The sequence below is a fragment of the Epinephelus lanceolatus genome, chromosome 15 (genome assembly GCF_041903045.1).
Source record: "Epinephelus lanceolatus isolate andai-2023 chromosome 15, ASM4190304v1, whole genome shotgun sequence".
NCBI lineage: Eukaryota > Metazoa > Chordata > Actinopteri > Perciformes > Serranidae > Epinephelus > Epinephelus lanceolatus.
Genome location: NC_135748.1, coordinates 32,171,708 through 32,186,590, shown reverse-complemented (window position 1 = coordinate 32,186,590; position 14,883 = coordinate 32,171,708). Strand labels below are relative to the sequence as shown.

Genomic DNA, 14,883 nt, shown 5'->3' with positions numbered 1-14,883 from the left:
ACAGACACAAATATTTTTGAAATTGGTGCCACAGAACCAGAGAAAACAGAGCAAGAGGGCGCTTTTGCTCAAGAGGAAGAAAACCTACAACTACCAGAATGCACTGCGCCACACCAGACAAATAAACACTCCTGCTGGTGGGTGATGTAAAGCGAACACGATCGTTTGAGACAGTGGCAGCATAGTATTACATGTAAACAAGTTATTTATTGTTTTATGATTGTTATTATTATGACATTTACCTTAATGATATTGCGAGGCCCTTGAGTCATCTACAAACTAAACATATTGGTTAATCCATAAGAGGATGCAAGTTTTCCAAAGCTTTTGTTCAATACGTTGGAATGAAACCTTAAAGAAATATTTTAAAAGCTAATGTAACTGTAAAATGTCCTGCTCAGTTAATGTATATATCTTGGTAACAATTCTTGTTTTGTTTTATATTCTGATCTTCACATGTAATAATAGAAGGTTTAAAATTACACAGGGCATTTCATATGCTTAACTAGATGCAGATACAACCCCCAGTCACAAGCACACACACCCTCACAGCGCCCCCGCTCCCATTCACACTGAGTGTGTCCACAAACAAAATAAACAAGAGTGTAGTACATTGGGTAATGCCGACATATGGTCCCATCAAAACTGGTTTTATTTTTGCTGCTGAGTAGGAGGCACATCTGCCGCACGCTGAGATATGATTTTAAGTGTGAGCCCGGCAAGATGTGTCACCATGTGGGCAGCGTTCATCCTCCCAAAAACCTGTCCAAGTCTGACGCTCGTACTCTCTGCCTCTCTCCGCCCTGTCAGCCCTGAGTTTTCAGGCAAAATTGCAGTAGAGGAATTTCGGTATAAATACTGTACACCTACGCTTAACTATGCAGAGGACTTTGTGTTTACTTTTCGTGCATGTGTGTGATGTTATTATGCAGCACCACTTCTCTATCCGCACTCCAACGAGGATCAGGAGATGTAGATGGTTAAAGTAAAGCTTTTCCTCAGGGAGCACCCTCCTGTGATGGCGTGCATCACAATTGCAGTGGGCCTGTTTACAAAAATACTGAAGTCACATCAGCACTACTAACTAATGAATTATGGATTATTTACAGATTAAAGGGTGACTTTGGTATTTTTTTTTAACCTTGACCTGATTGTTCCATGTTTTTGTGTCTAAATTTGGAACAACAATTTTTGAATTTCGGTCCAGCACTGAGTGAGAGCACTGCAGCTGGCAGCTGTGACACAGGCTGCAATGTAACCGTTTGGGGCATTTGGGCTCCTTAATTCACCCAGTTTTTGCCACTGACAGGCTCAGATTGCTACTCTAAATGTCTGACAACATTATGGAAATGATCCCTACAGAGATAAACCTTCAGTTTAATGAAATCATCATCAAACCCACCAGACTCCATTTAAATAAACAGTGATTTTATCATCCTGAAACACACGTCACTCCAAGTCAACAGAAACAAAATAAATCTCACACAAACTGCCTTGGTTCATCTTCCTATTGTTCCAACAATCCTTAACTCTTTATTGGTTGAAATAAACCCTTAATTCACCCAGTTTGACGTGAAAATATGCTGACTCTATACAGGCTAAAATGTTTTTTTAAATGGAGTCTGGTTGGTTTGGCCACAGCAATTTCATGGCTGTTTCTGGTTAAATAAAAGGAACTTTCTCTATAACAAAAAGGTCTATCTCTGTAGGGATTATTATTATTTTTTTAAAGATATTTTTGGGGCTTTTTGGCCTTTAATGGATGGGACAGATAAGCATGAAGGGGGGAGGAAGAGGGGGAGCGACACGCAGCAAAGGGCCACAGGCTGGAGTTGAATCCGGGCCGCCGCGGCAACGGCCCTGCACATGGGGCGCCAGCTCCACCACCAAGCCACCGGCGCCCCGCTCTGTAGGGATTATTATTATAACAATCTGAGCCTGTCTGTGGTAAAAAAAGTTCTTTTAGTGGATGTAAATTGACGGTGTGCACATATGTTGCTTGCTTGCACAATTTTTGCTTTGCAGCCTGTATCACAGCTGCCAGAGCCAGCGGTCTCACTTAATACTGGACCAGTTTAGAAAAATGTTCTTCCCACTTGTCACATAGACCCAAAAATATGGAAGAACAAAGTCAAGGTTAAAAAGAATACGTAGCAGATAAACAGCTATCCAGCAATTTATAAAGTAGTTAAATTAACTCTACCAAATTGGGCAAATTGGCTTGATTTCTTACAAACAAACAAACAAATAAGGAAAGTTAAAAATAAACAAACAAGGAAATAACCTGGAAAGATTAAATTAATTATTAATAATTCTGTGACATAGTTTTAAAATGATAATAATTATATATCATTATAACAAAAACAATAAATATACTGTAATTTTTCCTAGCTTCTTTCTTTTTTCTCTGTTTTTTTTTTTTTTTAAATATTTTTCAATTTGTTTTTTTTAATTTGTGGGCATTTTTTCACGTTTTGAAAGAAATCACACCAAATTTCTCAGGGTTCAAAGGTTTAAATACTTGCGAAAGGCATCTGAAAGCAGCACAAGAAAAGTGATGTCGCTCCAGGTTTCAAGGGGTTAATGCATCTCTAATTGTAATCCAGTGATACAATACTATATTAGTCTGAAATAGGCCATTCTGCATAATGAGAACCTTTACTTTTGGTAACTTTTGATACTAATACTGTTGCATTTTTGTGTCTTTTCTTTCTTTTACGTGTGAATATTTTTACCCTGTGTTATTGCTATTTGACTGCAGTAAGCCATCTGAAAACTTCTTCCATTACTGTCAGTGGTCATGTTGAACATTTCCGTTGTGTATCGCAAAAACAGGAGTGACCAATAATGAGTCCTCCTGCTCTAGTAACTGAACAGAAGGTAAAAACTTACAGCATTTTAACAACATTTTACTGACTTACATACTGCTCTAATTCCAATAAATAAGATGAACTGTACAAATATACAGTGGGAATTATGTGGCTAGTGTGGCCTAATTTTTTAACGTGTCCCCATTTGACATTAAGTGTTAACAGTGAAGCTGTCTCTGGCAGCACTGTGATGAGGCTGACTATTTAATTGACTTTAATTCATGTTTTGGTTTTGGACACTGATAGATTACTGAACAGTCCTTTAGGGCACTCGTCTAGGTCAGTGGTTCCCAACTGGTGGGTCGCGGTCCAAAAGTGGGTCACTGGCTCATTCTGAATGGACCGCAAGTGACTCGCAAATGTGTCAAGTTTGAAAAAAACACACTTTGTTTTAGAGTACACTGAATTTCCAGCACAAAGCTTTTATCTTGACGTGCCATTTCCTGCTGTAGATTGAGTGACTAACGGTGAGTTACTTGATAGAGACAGACAACTAGCTTGACGACATGGCCAAAGACAAGTATGTCGCTTAATCAGAACAATAGAAGAACATTTCAGAAAATAGAACTCGACCATCATGTGGTTTCCTTTCATATCTTATTATACTTAGTATATTGCTCTGTAGTGTTTTCTATAATATGTGTGCAGAGGAGTGTCAGTGTGTGTCTGCTGTGGCGAGAGCCTTTGGACAGGAGTCAGACAGCCTCTTCATTTCCTGCATGAACTGAATACTTCTGGTTCACCTGCAGAATATCAGGCTGTCACATCAGTCTCCTGTCTGTGCCGAGGGCCCCTCTGTCTCATAATAGCTCCATGGTTATGGAAATCATCTTTCTTGGAGGCAGAGCCGATGTGAAGTTAGAAATACTATTATTTGGTAGATTAAATTAGTGGAGCCAAAGAGTCATTTTTTACAGTAAGTGCATGTTTTTGCCGCAGATAAAGCTCACTAGCTAATATAGATAACTGGGTGTGTCCAGGCTTTACTTTCCCAGTAAGTGCACAGCTTAACTCTGCACAGAGGATTAATTTAACCAGTAAGATTTCCCTGTTTCCAAAGCAGACTCGACTTCATCTATCTGAAGAGCCCTTGAGCAGGACGAGTTAATCCCCACCAGCTCCATTGGTGCTGTTCTGTAGATTTGAAGTTATTTCATTATTCATGGAGCTCATGTTCTTTCTTTTAACTTTGTGCTCCCATCAGATGAGCGTGAGGCAGTTCAGAAGAAGACCTTCACTAAATGGGTCAACTCGATCTTGTCCCGGGTTGGCTGTCGCATCTCTGACCTCTACCTGGACCTGCGGGACGGACGCATGCTCATTAAACTGCTGGAGGTGCTGTCCGGCGAACGACTGGTAGGAAGCTCCCTTGTCAAATCTTACATTTTATATTTTTCTCTGCTTTTTTTACTCTTTGTATTATGCCTCTCCCTCTCTTGTGGTCTGTCTTACCTTTATCATTCTTCCTTTTCAATGTTTTGCCTTTCTTTCTTATATCTGTCTTCAGCCAAAACCCACTAAGGGCCGAATGCGTATCCACTGTTTGGAAAATGTGGACAAGGCACTGCAGTTCCTCAAAGAGCAGAGGGTCCACCTGGAGAACATGGGCTCCCACGACATCGTCGACGGCAACCATCGCCTCATCCTCGGCCTTATCTGGACCATCATCCTTCGCTTCCAGGTAAACTAAGACCTTGGCTCAAATTTAACATTATTACCTTATTTTATTTGCTGATTTCAATCACTTGTCACTCTTGTCTTTTTACATCATTTATCGACTCAATCCCAAGAAAAAAAATTGGCGTTGTATGTGTCTGTAAACCACATATGTTACATTTGTATGTTATTATGTAGTGAATATGTTGAAATTTTAAGTTTCTTTAGGTCTCAGAAACACTGCAGTTAACATCTTGTTAGGTTTAGGCACAAAAATCACTTAGCTGTGGTTAGAAAAAGATGATGTTTTGGCTTAAAATACAGTTTTGTTGGCACAATCCCCACTGGAAATACAGTAATATCTCTGTAAAAAACAACCACTTATGCTACATTATCAGTCAGAAATGCATTTTTTGTGGCACAATACCCGGTGGAAAAACAGCAAAGAGACGCTTAAATACCCCTACATTTGGTGGCTAAAACGCCGCTGGAAACACAACGATGACTTACTAGAACTCAACTGATTTTGTTGTTTGTTGGTCTTGAATAGCAGGCTGCAGTGTCCACCTCCTGATGCCACTTCAGAAATGCTGAAATGATACACATGAAGCGTACAAATGTAACATATCTTAAAATACCCAGTTTTGGTGGCACAGTCCCCGCTAGAAATACTGTGTATGTGATGTATCTGCAAAAAACAGCTGCTTTTCATAGCACTATCCCGGCAGATAATGCAGAGATGTCTCGCTAAGAAACACCCACTTTATGCTGCATTATCTCAGCCAAAAATGCAGTGACGTCTCAGTAAAAAACAACCAGTTTTAGTGGCTCTATACCTGGTGGAAAGTCATCGAAGGTTCGTTATAATACCCTCACGTTTGGTGGCAAAAACGCCGCTGGAAACGCAACTCGCTAGAATACAACCAATTTTGTTGTTCGGTGGTCTCGTATAGTAGGCTGCAGTTTCCACCTCCCAGTGACAAAGTCAACTCATATGCTACGCCACTTTAGAAAAGTTAATATGACGCATATGAAAGGTACAAATGTAATGCATCTGTGGTTTGCAGAATTGACAATGCCAACATTTCCTTCTGCCGACTGTGCTGCAGTTGTATAAAAAGTTGTATTGTTCATAATTCAGGTCATGTGTAAATGTAAAAGCACAAGAACAGCTTCCTTAGTGTATCTTAGTCTACTTTAATGACTGCCCCATAACACTGGATAATTAAATATTCAGTACATCACTTCACTCTCCCTGTTAGAGACTGTGTGAGACGTGTTTTGCAGTTCTCATCAAAACACAAAAATGATGTTCCTCATTACAACAAGATATGACTTATTGATCCCGAGAGGGGAAATTCATGTTACAGCAATATGAGAAACAGGCTGAAGAGGTAGGAAACAGATCTGAAAATCCAAATAATAATGATGATAGACAGTACAATACTTATGTGTGCAGAAGTAAAAAGTCCAGTGCAACTCTGTAGCGTTATTAAAGTAGAAATGTGACTTCTTAAGAGTCACACTGAGATATTGTTTGTATTATACATAAATGTATATGTTGTGGTATATAGATATAAAAGTAAAAGTAAAATACATGAAATATACACTCACTGGCCACTTTATTAGGCACACCTGTACACCACAGTATGTAGGGTATATTGCACCCTAAATGTACAATATAGCATACACCACAAAATAAAATATGTGATAGAATATATAGCAACAGATACTGTACTCTAGTCTGTATTCACTCCTCATAATAAGATAATAATAGTCACCAACACAATAAAGATCAATATAGAGAGTTATTCTGCACAATAAATCACATGATATTAATGTTTTGTTAAATATGTATCACAGTCTTCACATAGTATGTTGCGCTGGTCACATGTGCAGCCCGACTACAGCTCAAACATGACTCTAGTTAATAAATATGCAGCCATAGATTAAAATATGAATAAAATCAGAGTACATTAACGCTTGTTTTTATTGCATTTAAATGTAACCACAGTCTACAACCTGCTGTGTCTGACAGAGAACTCTCTGATTAATTGATTAGCTGTATTTGGGTGTGTACGCATGCAGCACAGAAACAGTTTCAGCCGGCAGCCTTGGGATGTTTTTGACTTTTTCTTTTTCCTGGAATGAGATGCCTTCAGGTGGCAGAGCCATTATTATCTGCTGTAAGAAGCACTCCACAACATCAGAACATGTCTGTTTGACTCGTTTTATCTTTTCGGAGGGGGGCATATATTTATTTTTAATTTGACAGCAACACTGTTATTTTTAGACACGTTAGTTCAAACAATATGGCCTCCTGCATTATTCAGACTTTCAAACCAAAGAGAAAAAAAAAAGAAACAGGAAAAGAAAAAGAGTTGACTTGGTCCTGTCGTTTTTTTTTTCAGTCTGCACAAACCAAGGAGAACCAAAGCTGGCTAAATTTAGCCCTCTCTCAGGGCCTGTCTCTCAGATCACATCACTGCTCTAATTACTGGCCCACTGTGTGGGAAAATAAGAACTTCAATAATTACCACCCCTCCTTCTATCAACTGGACCCTCGGTTTAGATGTGTGAGAATCCAGTCGGCTGATAACATCGATGATATATCACTTGAGATGTTGTTGAACACAAATAAAAACCTCCTCGTATTTCTGTAAGCTGTAATAAATGATGTATATCAAAGGAGTATTTGTGCCACTTTGCCAAAATGTTTCCCTGCTGCTGCGCCCTGTTAGCGACATGTTATTATCAGTTAAGTTTCTGTTCTCTGCTGTGAATTGTTCTTGTTTGATTGCAAACCTCACAGTCATTAGTTACGTTCCATTATTTATCATCCAGCTGCGCATGTTGTTTTTAATCAGATCCAGGACATTATTGTGGAAACGGGCCAGGAGGACCAGAAGGAGACGCGCTCGGCCAAGGACGCTCTTCTTCTGTGGTGTCAGATGAAAACGGCAGGGTAAGTGGGATGTGTGACCTTTAGCATCACCAAGCTGTTGTGAATATCCTTTGGGAATCCACGTCTGTGCACAGCTGTAAATCTGTTGTGTTCAAAGATATTTTTGTGCAGGGTGTCTAGGTGTTAGACACTTAAATTTAATGTGTTTTTAAGACCTTTTTAAGACATTTTTTAACCAAATTTAAGACAGATTTTCATCTTCCTTCTCTTATGCAAGCATTGTAGTAAGTACAAAGGTAAGTTGTACAAATATGGTGATGTGCAGAAGTAGGTTTTATGTAGGGTTATGGTAATTAGTGTAATTTAGGTTGATCTAAATTTCCATTTTAATCTAAAACAGGTAAGTGCAACTATAAAGTATTAGGTTCAGTGATAGGTTGGAAAATTTGTAACATCAGAAATGTGAACTCTGACAAAAAGAAATTTAAAGATGAATAAATGAAATTAGATGATGCTTATGGCAATGGAGAACTCAAACATTCAAATTTGAGACTATTTGTTGACATTTAGGGCTTCATTTTCACAGAAATATAGTTTTTACATTGGGTATTTAGTAGTATGACAGTCCCTGTCACCATTATTTTCAGTTCTATCATAATGTATAATAAAAAAAAAATGAAGCACTGTTTAGTTTTTACTTTGATTTGAAGACGTAATTTTTATTTTAATCAACCTTTATACAATATATTTAACCATTAAACCATAAATTAAGATCTTCTAGAAATACTTATTGATATATGATATTTTGGAGAGTACAATTCACTTATTTCCACTTTGCTAAATATAAAGTTACTGCTAGGAGACCGTTAGCTTAACTTAGCATAAAGACTGCTGGAAATGGGGAAACAGCTAGCCTGGCCCTGTCCAATGGTGTTAATCTGCTCATCTCACACTCAGCAAGAAACAGAGTAATTCTTGAAATTTAAATCATTTATTTAATTAGATAGCCTTACAAATGCTGGTAGCGAATTTTGTCACCTTTGGACGGACTCAGGCTAGCTGTTACATCTAGTTCGCTTATGCTAAGTTAAGCTAACCGGCTGCTTTCTGTAGCTTCATATTTAGCATACAGAAAAGAGAGTGGTATCAATTTGCTCATCTCACACTCAGCAAGAAACAAATACTCATATTTGTCAAAATTTCAAAGTAGTTTTTTAATGAGTGAGCTTAATAGGAGCTGGTAGGGTGAAATTCTTACCCCTACCAGACTCAGGCTAGCTAGCATGTCCTGTTTCTAGTCTTTAAGCTAAGCTAAGCTAACTGGCTGCTGGTTGTGGCTTCATATTTATCATATAGATATGACAGTGGCATTAATTTTCTTATCTAACTCTCTACAAGAAAGCAAATTACCATTTTCCAAAATATCCAAGTATTTCTTTTTATTAGTGAGCTTTAGGCAAACTTGGGCTAGCTGGTTTATTCAGTTTCCTTATGCTAAGTAAGGCCAACTGGCTGCTGTCTGTAGCTTTATACTTATCAAACAGACATTAGAGTGGTATCAATTTATTTGTTTCACGCTCAGCAAGAAGCAAATAGGTGTATTTCTTAAAATTTCAAAAATATTTCTTTGATAAGATAGCTTTAGAGGTGCCGGTAGGTGGATTTTGTAACCTTTGGACAGAATAAGGCTAGTTGTTTCAACCTGTTACCAGTCTCTATGCTAAGCTAACTGGCTGCTTGGCTTGATATACTGTATAGAAATGAGTGTAGTTTCAAATTACCCATCTCACACTAAGCAAGACACAAATAAGCATATTTGTAAGTATAGTTCTTTAATTAGTGAGCTTTAGTGGTGCTGGTAGGGGAAAAAAGTTAACATTGGACAGACTCAAACTAACTGTGTCATCCTATCTACAGTCTTTACGATAAGCTAAGCTAACTGGCTGCTGTCTGTAGCTTTATACATACCAAACAGACATAAGAGTGGTATCAATTTACTGATCTCACACTCAGAATAATAAGAAAGTGAATAAGAGAATTTCCCAAAAGGTTTAACTGTGTTTTAAGGTTAGTCTTCATTTTAAGGTTAAATTCTATCATATTTCAGAATAGGCCTACTTGTCTCTTAATTTCCTTCCTCTTAGGATTCTTGAATAAATGTTATGATCTCTTGAGCAAATCACAAAATACCACTGGTCTGAGTCTGCTCAGGCGTTATGCCACACAAATATGTGGTTCATATTTACACGCATGGAGAAGCAGAACAGATCCCAGACGCTGATTTAAAACAGGAGCTTCTCAGCTATGTCCCTTATGTTCAGTCAATGACGTCCCTTGGCTGTTGTTTTGCAGATATCCCAACGTCAACATCACAAACTTCACCACCAGCTGGAAAGACGGCATGGCCTTCAACGCGCTCATACACAAACACCGGTAAGGAGAGATGAATGGCCAAATCCACTCTCACCAGCTCTGAAATGTAAACACGCAGGAAGCCCGTCTGCTCAGTGTCTCTCCTGTTCATTCTGCTTCATCTCTTTCACTGTCTCATTTTCCTCTTTTGCTATTCTTACTCTCTCCATCTTTCTCTCTCAGGCCAGATCTGGTGGACTATGGCAATCTGAAAAGGTCCAACCCGACTCATAACCTCCAGAGCGCCTTCAACGTAGCAGAGCAGCAGCTTGGCGTGACCAAACTGTTAGACCCTGAAGGCGAGTGACTGACGGAGGCTGAGCCTTCATGTAGAACTAAATGTTTATGAGCTTTAAGCCTGGTGGAAAAAAAGACCTCGGGACCAGAGATGGTCTCTGGCTTGGCTGTGACTGACTTGTCTGCCGTTTTGTTTTGTAGATGTGTTCACAGAGAACCCAGATGAGAAGTCCATCATCACGTACGTCGTGGCATTTTACCACTACTTCTCGAAGATGAAGCAGCTCGCCGTCGAAGGCAAGAGAGTTGGAAAGGTAGGATGGAAAGATGACGCACACGTATGAGGAATTTGTTAACATAACTTTGATCCTGTGTCCCTGATTGTCTTTGACCTCCATTTTTCAGGTTCTGGATCACGCCATTGAGACGGAGAAGATGATCGATAAGTATGAGACGCTGGCGTCAGACCTGCTGACGTGGATTGAGCAGACCATCATCGTGCTGAACAACAGGAAACTTGCCAACTCTCTGACTGGAGTTCAGCAGCAGCTTCAGGCCTTCAACACCTACCGCACTGTCGAGAAGCCGCCCAAGTAAGTCGAGCCAAGACACCTTCACATTACATTACCAATGTTCTGTTTCTATTTTAATGTTCTCTTTGTCCACTGTTTTTTGACTCACCTTAACAATGATTCATATTCATAAAATATCAGTTATAAAACAGAAACAAAATTTAACACCTATTTTCGGCACACCATCTGAGCAACTGGATTAAGGCTTTCTGTGAAACCTAAAATATACTTTTTTACTTTTAAATTTTTTCTTGTTGGCCATGTAACATCATCAATCATCATCATCAATTCTTTTGTGTGATGTTGTGATGCTGTTTTTAGTTGGGATCTTTCAGCCAAATTTAAACCAATTTATAGAAAAACACTTTGAAAAAAAGGTATTCGCACATTCAACTGTCTCAGATGTAGGTGCGTTGGAAAATATACCTTGAATCTTTGAACAGAAAATCCCGCACACTGCTCTTGTTTAGCTCTTGTTTAGGCATAATGTTTTTGGATTGTCCGCTGTCTGAATTGGACAATTCCTGGGAACATTTTTTAAAAAGGCCTTGGGGGAATTTCCTTAAATTTGGCACAAACGTCCACTTGGAGTCGCAGATGGACTAATCAGATTTTGACAGTCAAAGGTCAAGGTCATTGTGACCTCATGTCTATCCCATTGTTGGAAATGTGACATCTCAAGAACACTTTGCATAAACATCCACTTGGACTTGAAGTTGAACTATTAAGATTTTGGCGGTCAAAGGTCAAGGTCACTGTGACCTCACAAAATACATTTTCAGCCATAACTCAAGAATTCATACTCTAACTATGACAAAATGTAATGTTAAAGTAATGACATTTTATATCCAAATGTCAGCTTCACTGTGACATCATAACATTCTGCAAAAACACTTTTCTTGCTGTTATTCAGCGTCAGGAACGAAAAGGGGAGACATTTGGTTGGATATGTAATTAGTGACACTAATCTTGGGTGCCCACCCTTAACTGTGCTGATTTTAAAGATCTTTTGTGCTGCTGGGGTGAAGATGTGCTTGAAGCATCCATGTCTTAGAACTTGTAGCTTCTTTGCAGCAACATTCATTTTTGAAGTATTGTCAACTGTCATGGCAACGTGTAAGTTGACAGACATGGATGTAAACTGCAACTGTAACTTGACTGGTTGGCAGAAGCAAATAACCGTGAGGCATTAATTCTAATGTTCACATTATTTGTCATTTCCGTATTCACTATATTTCCCTCTTCCACATTTACCTACTTTTGCATTTTGACTTTTCCAAACAGGTCACTTTGACTGATTTGTCATCTGTACACCAAGAAACAGGAAATCCAATTTTAGAGCCGTTGTTCATCAAACATTCAGTATAATCACATATAAGTGAGCACAATTAATGTGCATGTAGACAAATGGAAAAATGAATACATCAATAATAATAACATTACTAAGACATTAGACAGAAGATAGATAACCCAGGGAAAAAAGACACTAATCATTATTGTCCTTATTAAAAAAAACATTATGAGTAGAGACTCAATTATAGCAAATTGTTGATCAGCAAACACTGATCTTCAAATAAAATGCTCAAATATAGACACAACTGTGCACAGTCTACTTACTGAACTGTATCTGTGTGTGGAGGTGGATGTGGTTTACACTTCAGTGTGGGCGTCACTCAGGTCTTGTAAAAGTAGAAAGCTCTTCCACATAGGTAAAAAAAAGGTTGCCATTGGAGAAGGATATCTTTAAACCACAGAGTGGGATTGAGCAACACCGTCACAAATGCTTAAAATTTTCAAGAGTGGTTTAAAGATCTCTCTGAAGAGGGGAGGATGTCAAGCAATGCCAGAAAAACTGCTGTAAAAATACAGTTTAATTGTATCTTTTTGTGTTTGTTTTCTTCCAGGTTTCAGGAGAAGGGGAACCTTGAGGTGCTGCTGTTCACCATCCAGAGTCGTATGAGAGCCAACAACCAGAGGGTCTACACGCCTAAAGAGGGAGCTCTGGTTGCTGATATCAACAGAGTGAGAGGGATCAGGATGTCTTATTCTTATCAGTTCATCTTAAGGGGGGAAAGGGCAAAGAAAAAAATTAATTACAGGATTGTGTTAGTGCAATATAATTGCAAAACAAGTTTAAGTAAACGTAATATTGATGTACAAATTTTGACAACAATTAACAAAGAAAAAAACTTTGACAGATTTGAACACTGCAGAGGGTCACTTACAGCATATCCCCGAGTACTTCCAACATGTGGATTAAGTCTGTCCTCTCCAGATAACACATGAAGGGACCCAAGAGGTTGTGAAAGAGTGATTGATTACCCCTGATAGCATATGCATTTTTTTGTCTGCAAGGGCAGAGTTGTTGATAGTTCAGAAGTCCATTTATCCATACTACTGGCCTTCTTCCATAAAAGAGCAATCACTCTTTTAGCCAATAACAGGCCCCTTTTTTCATTCTTACTTGAAAATAACTAATCAATGATCAAAATCTAACCAATTACTTGACTCATCACTTCAGCTGTCATTTTATTAAAGAAAATATTTGGCTTTTTTCATATGACGATCATCTCTCTTTTGACCAAAATGTAAACATCTGTGGTTTGAAGCTGAAGCACACAGCTCAGTTTTAATGGCCCAAATGAATTCATTTAGCAGAGCACAATGCCGAGGCAACAAATAAATTGAATTATACCGGTAATACTATATTGCAAGTCTGTGAACTGCACAGTGAAAGCCATCTCTTGAAGAAGATAGAGGTCTGACATCACTGCAGACGAATGAATTTTTAGAATCAGTATTGATTTAAATCATACAACAAGCAAAAAATGTCAAAGAAAGTGAGAATTTGCAGCTTTTCTGTGTTTTAAATCATTTTAAACTTTATATCTGCGACTATAAGTTGGGCAAATCAAGACATTTAAAGACAGCACATCGGGGTCTCTGAAGCTGTGGTGGGCATCTTTCACAATTTGTCCTTGAACATAACACGATACTGACTTGACCTGTTCCTCTTCGTTGATGGGATCAAGCAAAGAACTTCTAAACAGGAAATAGAAAGTATCACATTGCCATCACCCCCCCTCCCCCCCCGCCCCAACTACCAAAAACAACAAACCCTCATCTCATCATCTGTGTGCAGGCCTGGGAACGTCTGGAGAGGGCGGAGCACGAGCGGGAGCGCGTCCTGAGGGATGAACTGATCAGACAGGAGAAGCTGGAACAGATGGCGAGAAGATTCGACAGGAAGGCTGCCATGAGGGAGACCTGGCTCCTGGAGAACCAGAGACTCGTGGCTCAGGTAAAACATCAACAACAACACTTTGGATATTATACAGTGTTTTTTATCTGATGTCAGTTCTGAGGCGTCTCCTGGAAAAGGTCCTGATCTCAATTAGACTACCTAATTAAGTAAAATTACATGAATAACAATACAAAGTTTCACAGTATTTGCATTCATTAATGGACACAGCTGGTTGTTTGCATAATGAGTAATGATACTAAGTTATTATTTTTAGAACAATTCTCATTATTTTGTGCAACTAAAGCCTCAGTTCCACCGAACACTATGGTACAGTTCAGTTCAGTACGCTTTTTTTTTTTCGTTTCCACTGTGAAAAGTTGTGGATGGTACCAATGGAACCGTTCTGTACCATCCCCATTTTTGGTCCCCCCTCTGTTGGGGTACCTAGCACACAGATCTGGTACTAAAAGGTGTTGTGAACACTGCAGTCTGATTGGTCAGTAGAGGATGGTCATTCTGCTCAGGGCAGAGTGGTGGCTGGTTTTGAGGCTCATGTAACCACTGTTCATACCGTGGAGAGTTTTATTACTGTAGCTATAAAATGAAAGGATGTTTTGCTGCCTCTCGCAGCAGCTGGAATCGGAGAAAAAATAACTTAATTCACTGGACTGACTGCCGGCAACTTTTAAGGTGGAATGTTTACTTGTAATGTTACTCGATGCATTAGTTGACAACGTGAATCCATCAGCACACCTTAAATGTCACTGTGACAACTTTACTTTAGTTTTTAATGTCTCTCTTGGATGACATACATTTTTAGCAGTGAGTGGATTTTCAAGTGTTTAAAAATATACAGTACAGGCCAAAAGTTTGGACACACCTTCTCATTCAATGTGTTTTCTTTATTTTCATGACTATTTACATTGTAGATTCTCACTGAAGGCATCAAAACTATGAATGAACACATGTGGAGTTATGTACTTAACA

General features: G+C 38.8%; 1 protein-coding gene across 3 annotated transcripts in view; it reads left to right on the top strand.

Annotated features, from left to right (window-relative positions):
* Positions 1-14,883, top strand: part of sptb (spectrin, beta, erythrocytic) — a 78,965-nt gene that overhangs the window by 24,406 nt on the left and 39,676 nt on the right. For all 3 annotated transcript variants that reach the window (XM_033643515.2, XM_078175192.1, XM_033643514.2), the window contains 9 exons: positions 4,075-4,226; positions 4,378-4,551; positions 7,394-7,491; positions 9,784-9,864; positions 10,027-10,142; positions 10,282-10,394; positions 10,486-10,673; positions 12,557-12,674; positions 13,795-13,953. In XM_033643515.2, coding sequence (XP_033499406.1) covers positions 4,075-4,226; positions 4,378-4,551; positions 7,394-7,491; positions 9,784-9,864; positions 10,027-10,142; positions 10,282-10,394; positions 10,486-10,673; positions 12,557-12,674; positions 13,795-13,953 — 1,199 coding nt within the window. The remainder of the gene's footprint in view (positions 1-4,074; positions 4,227-4,377; positions 4,552-7,393; positions 7,492-9,783; positions 9,865-10,026; positions 10,143-10,281; positions 10,395-10,485; positions 10,674-12,556; positions 12,675-13,794; positions 13,954-14,883) is intronic.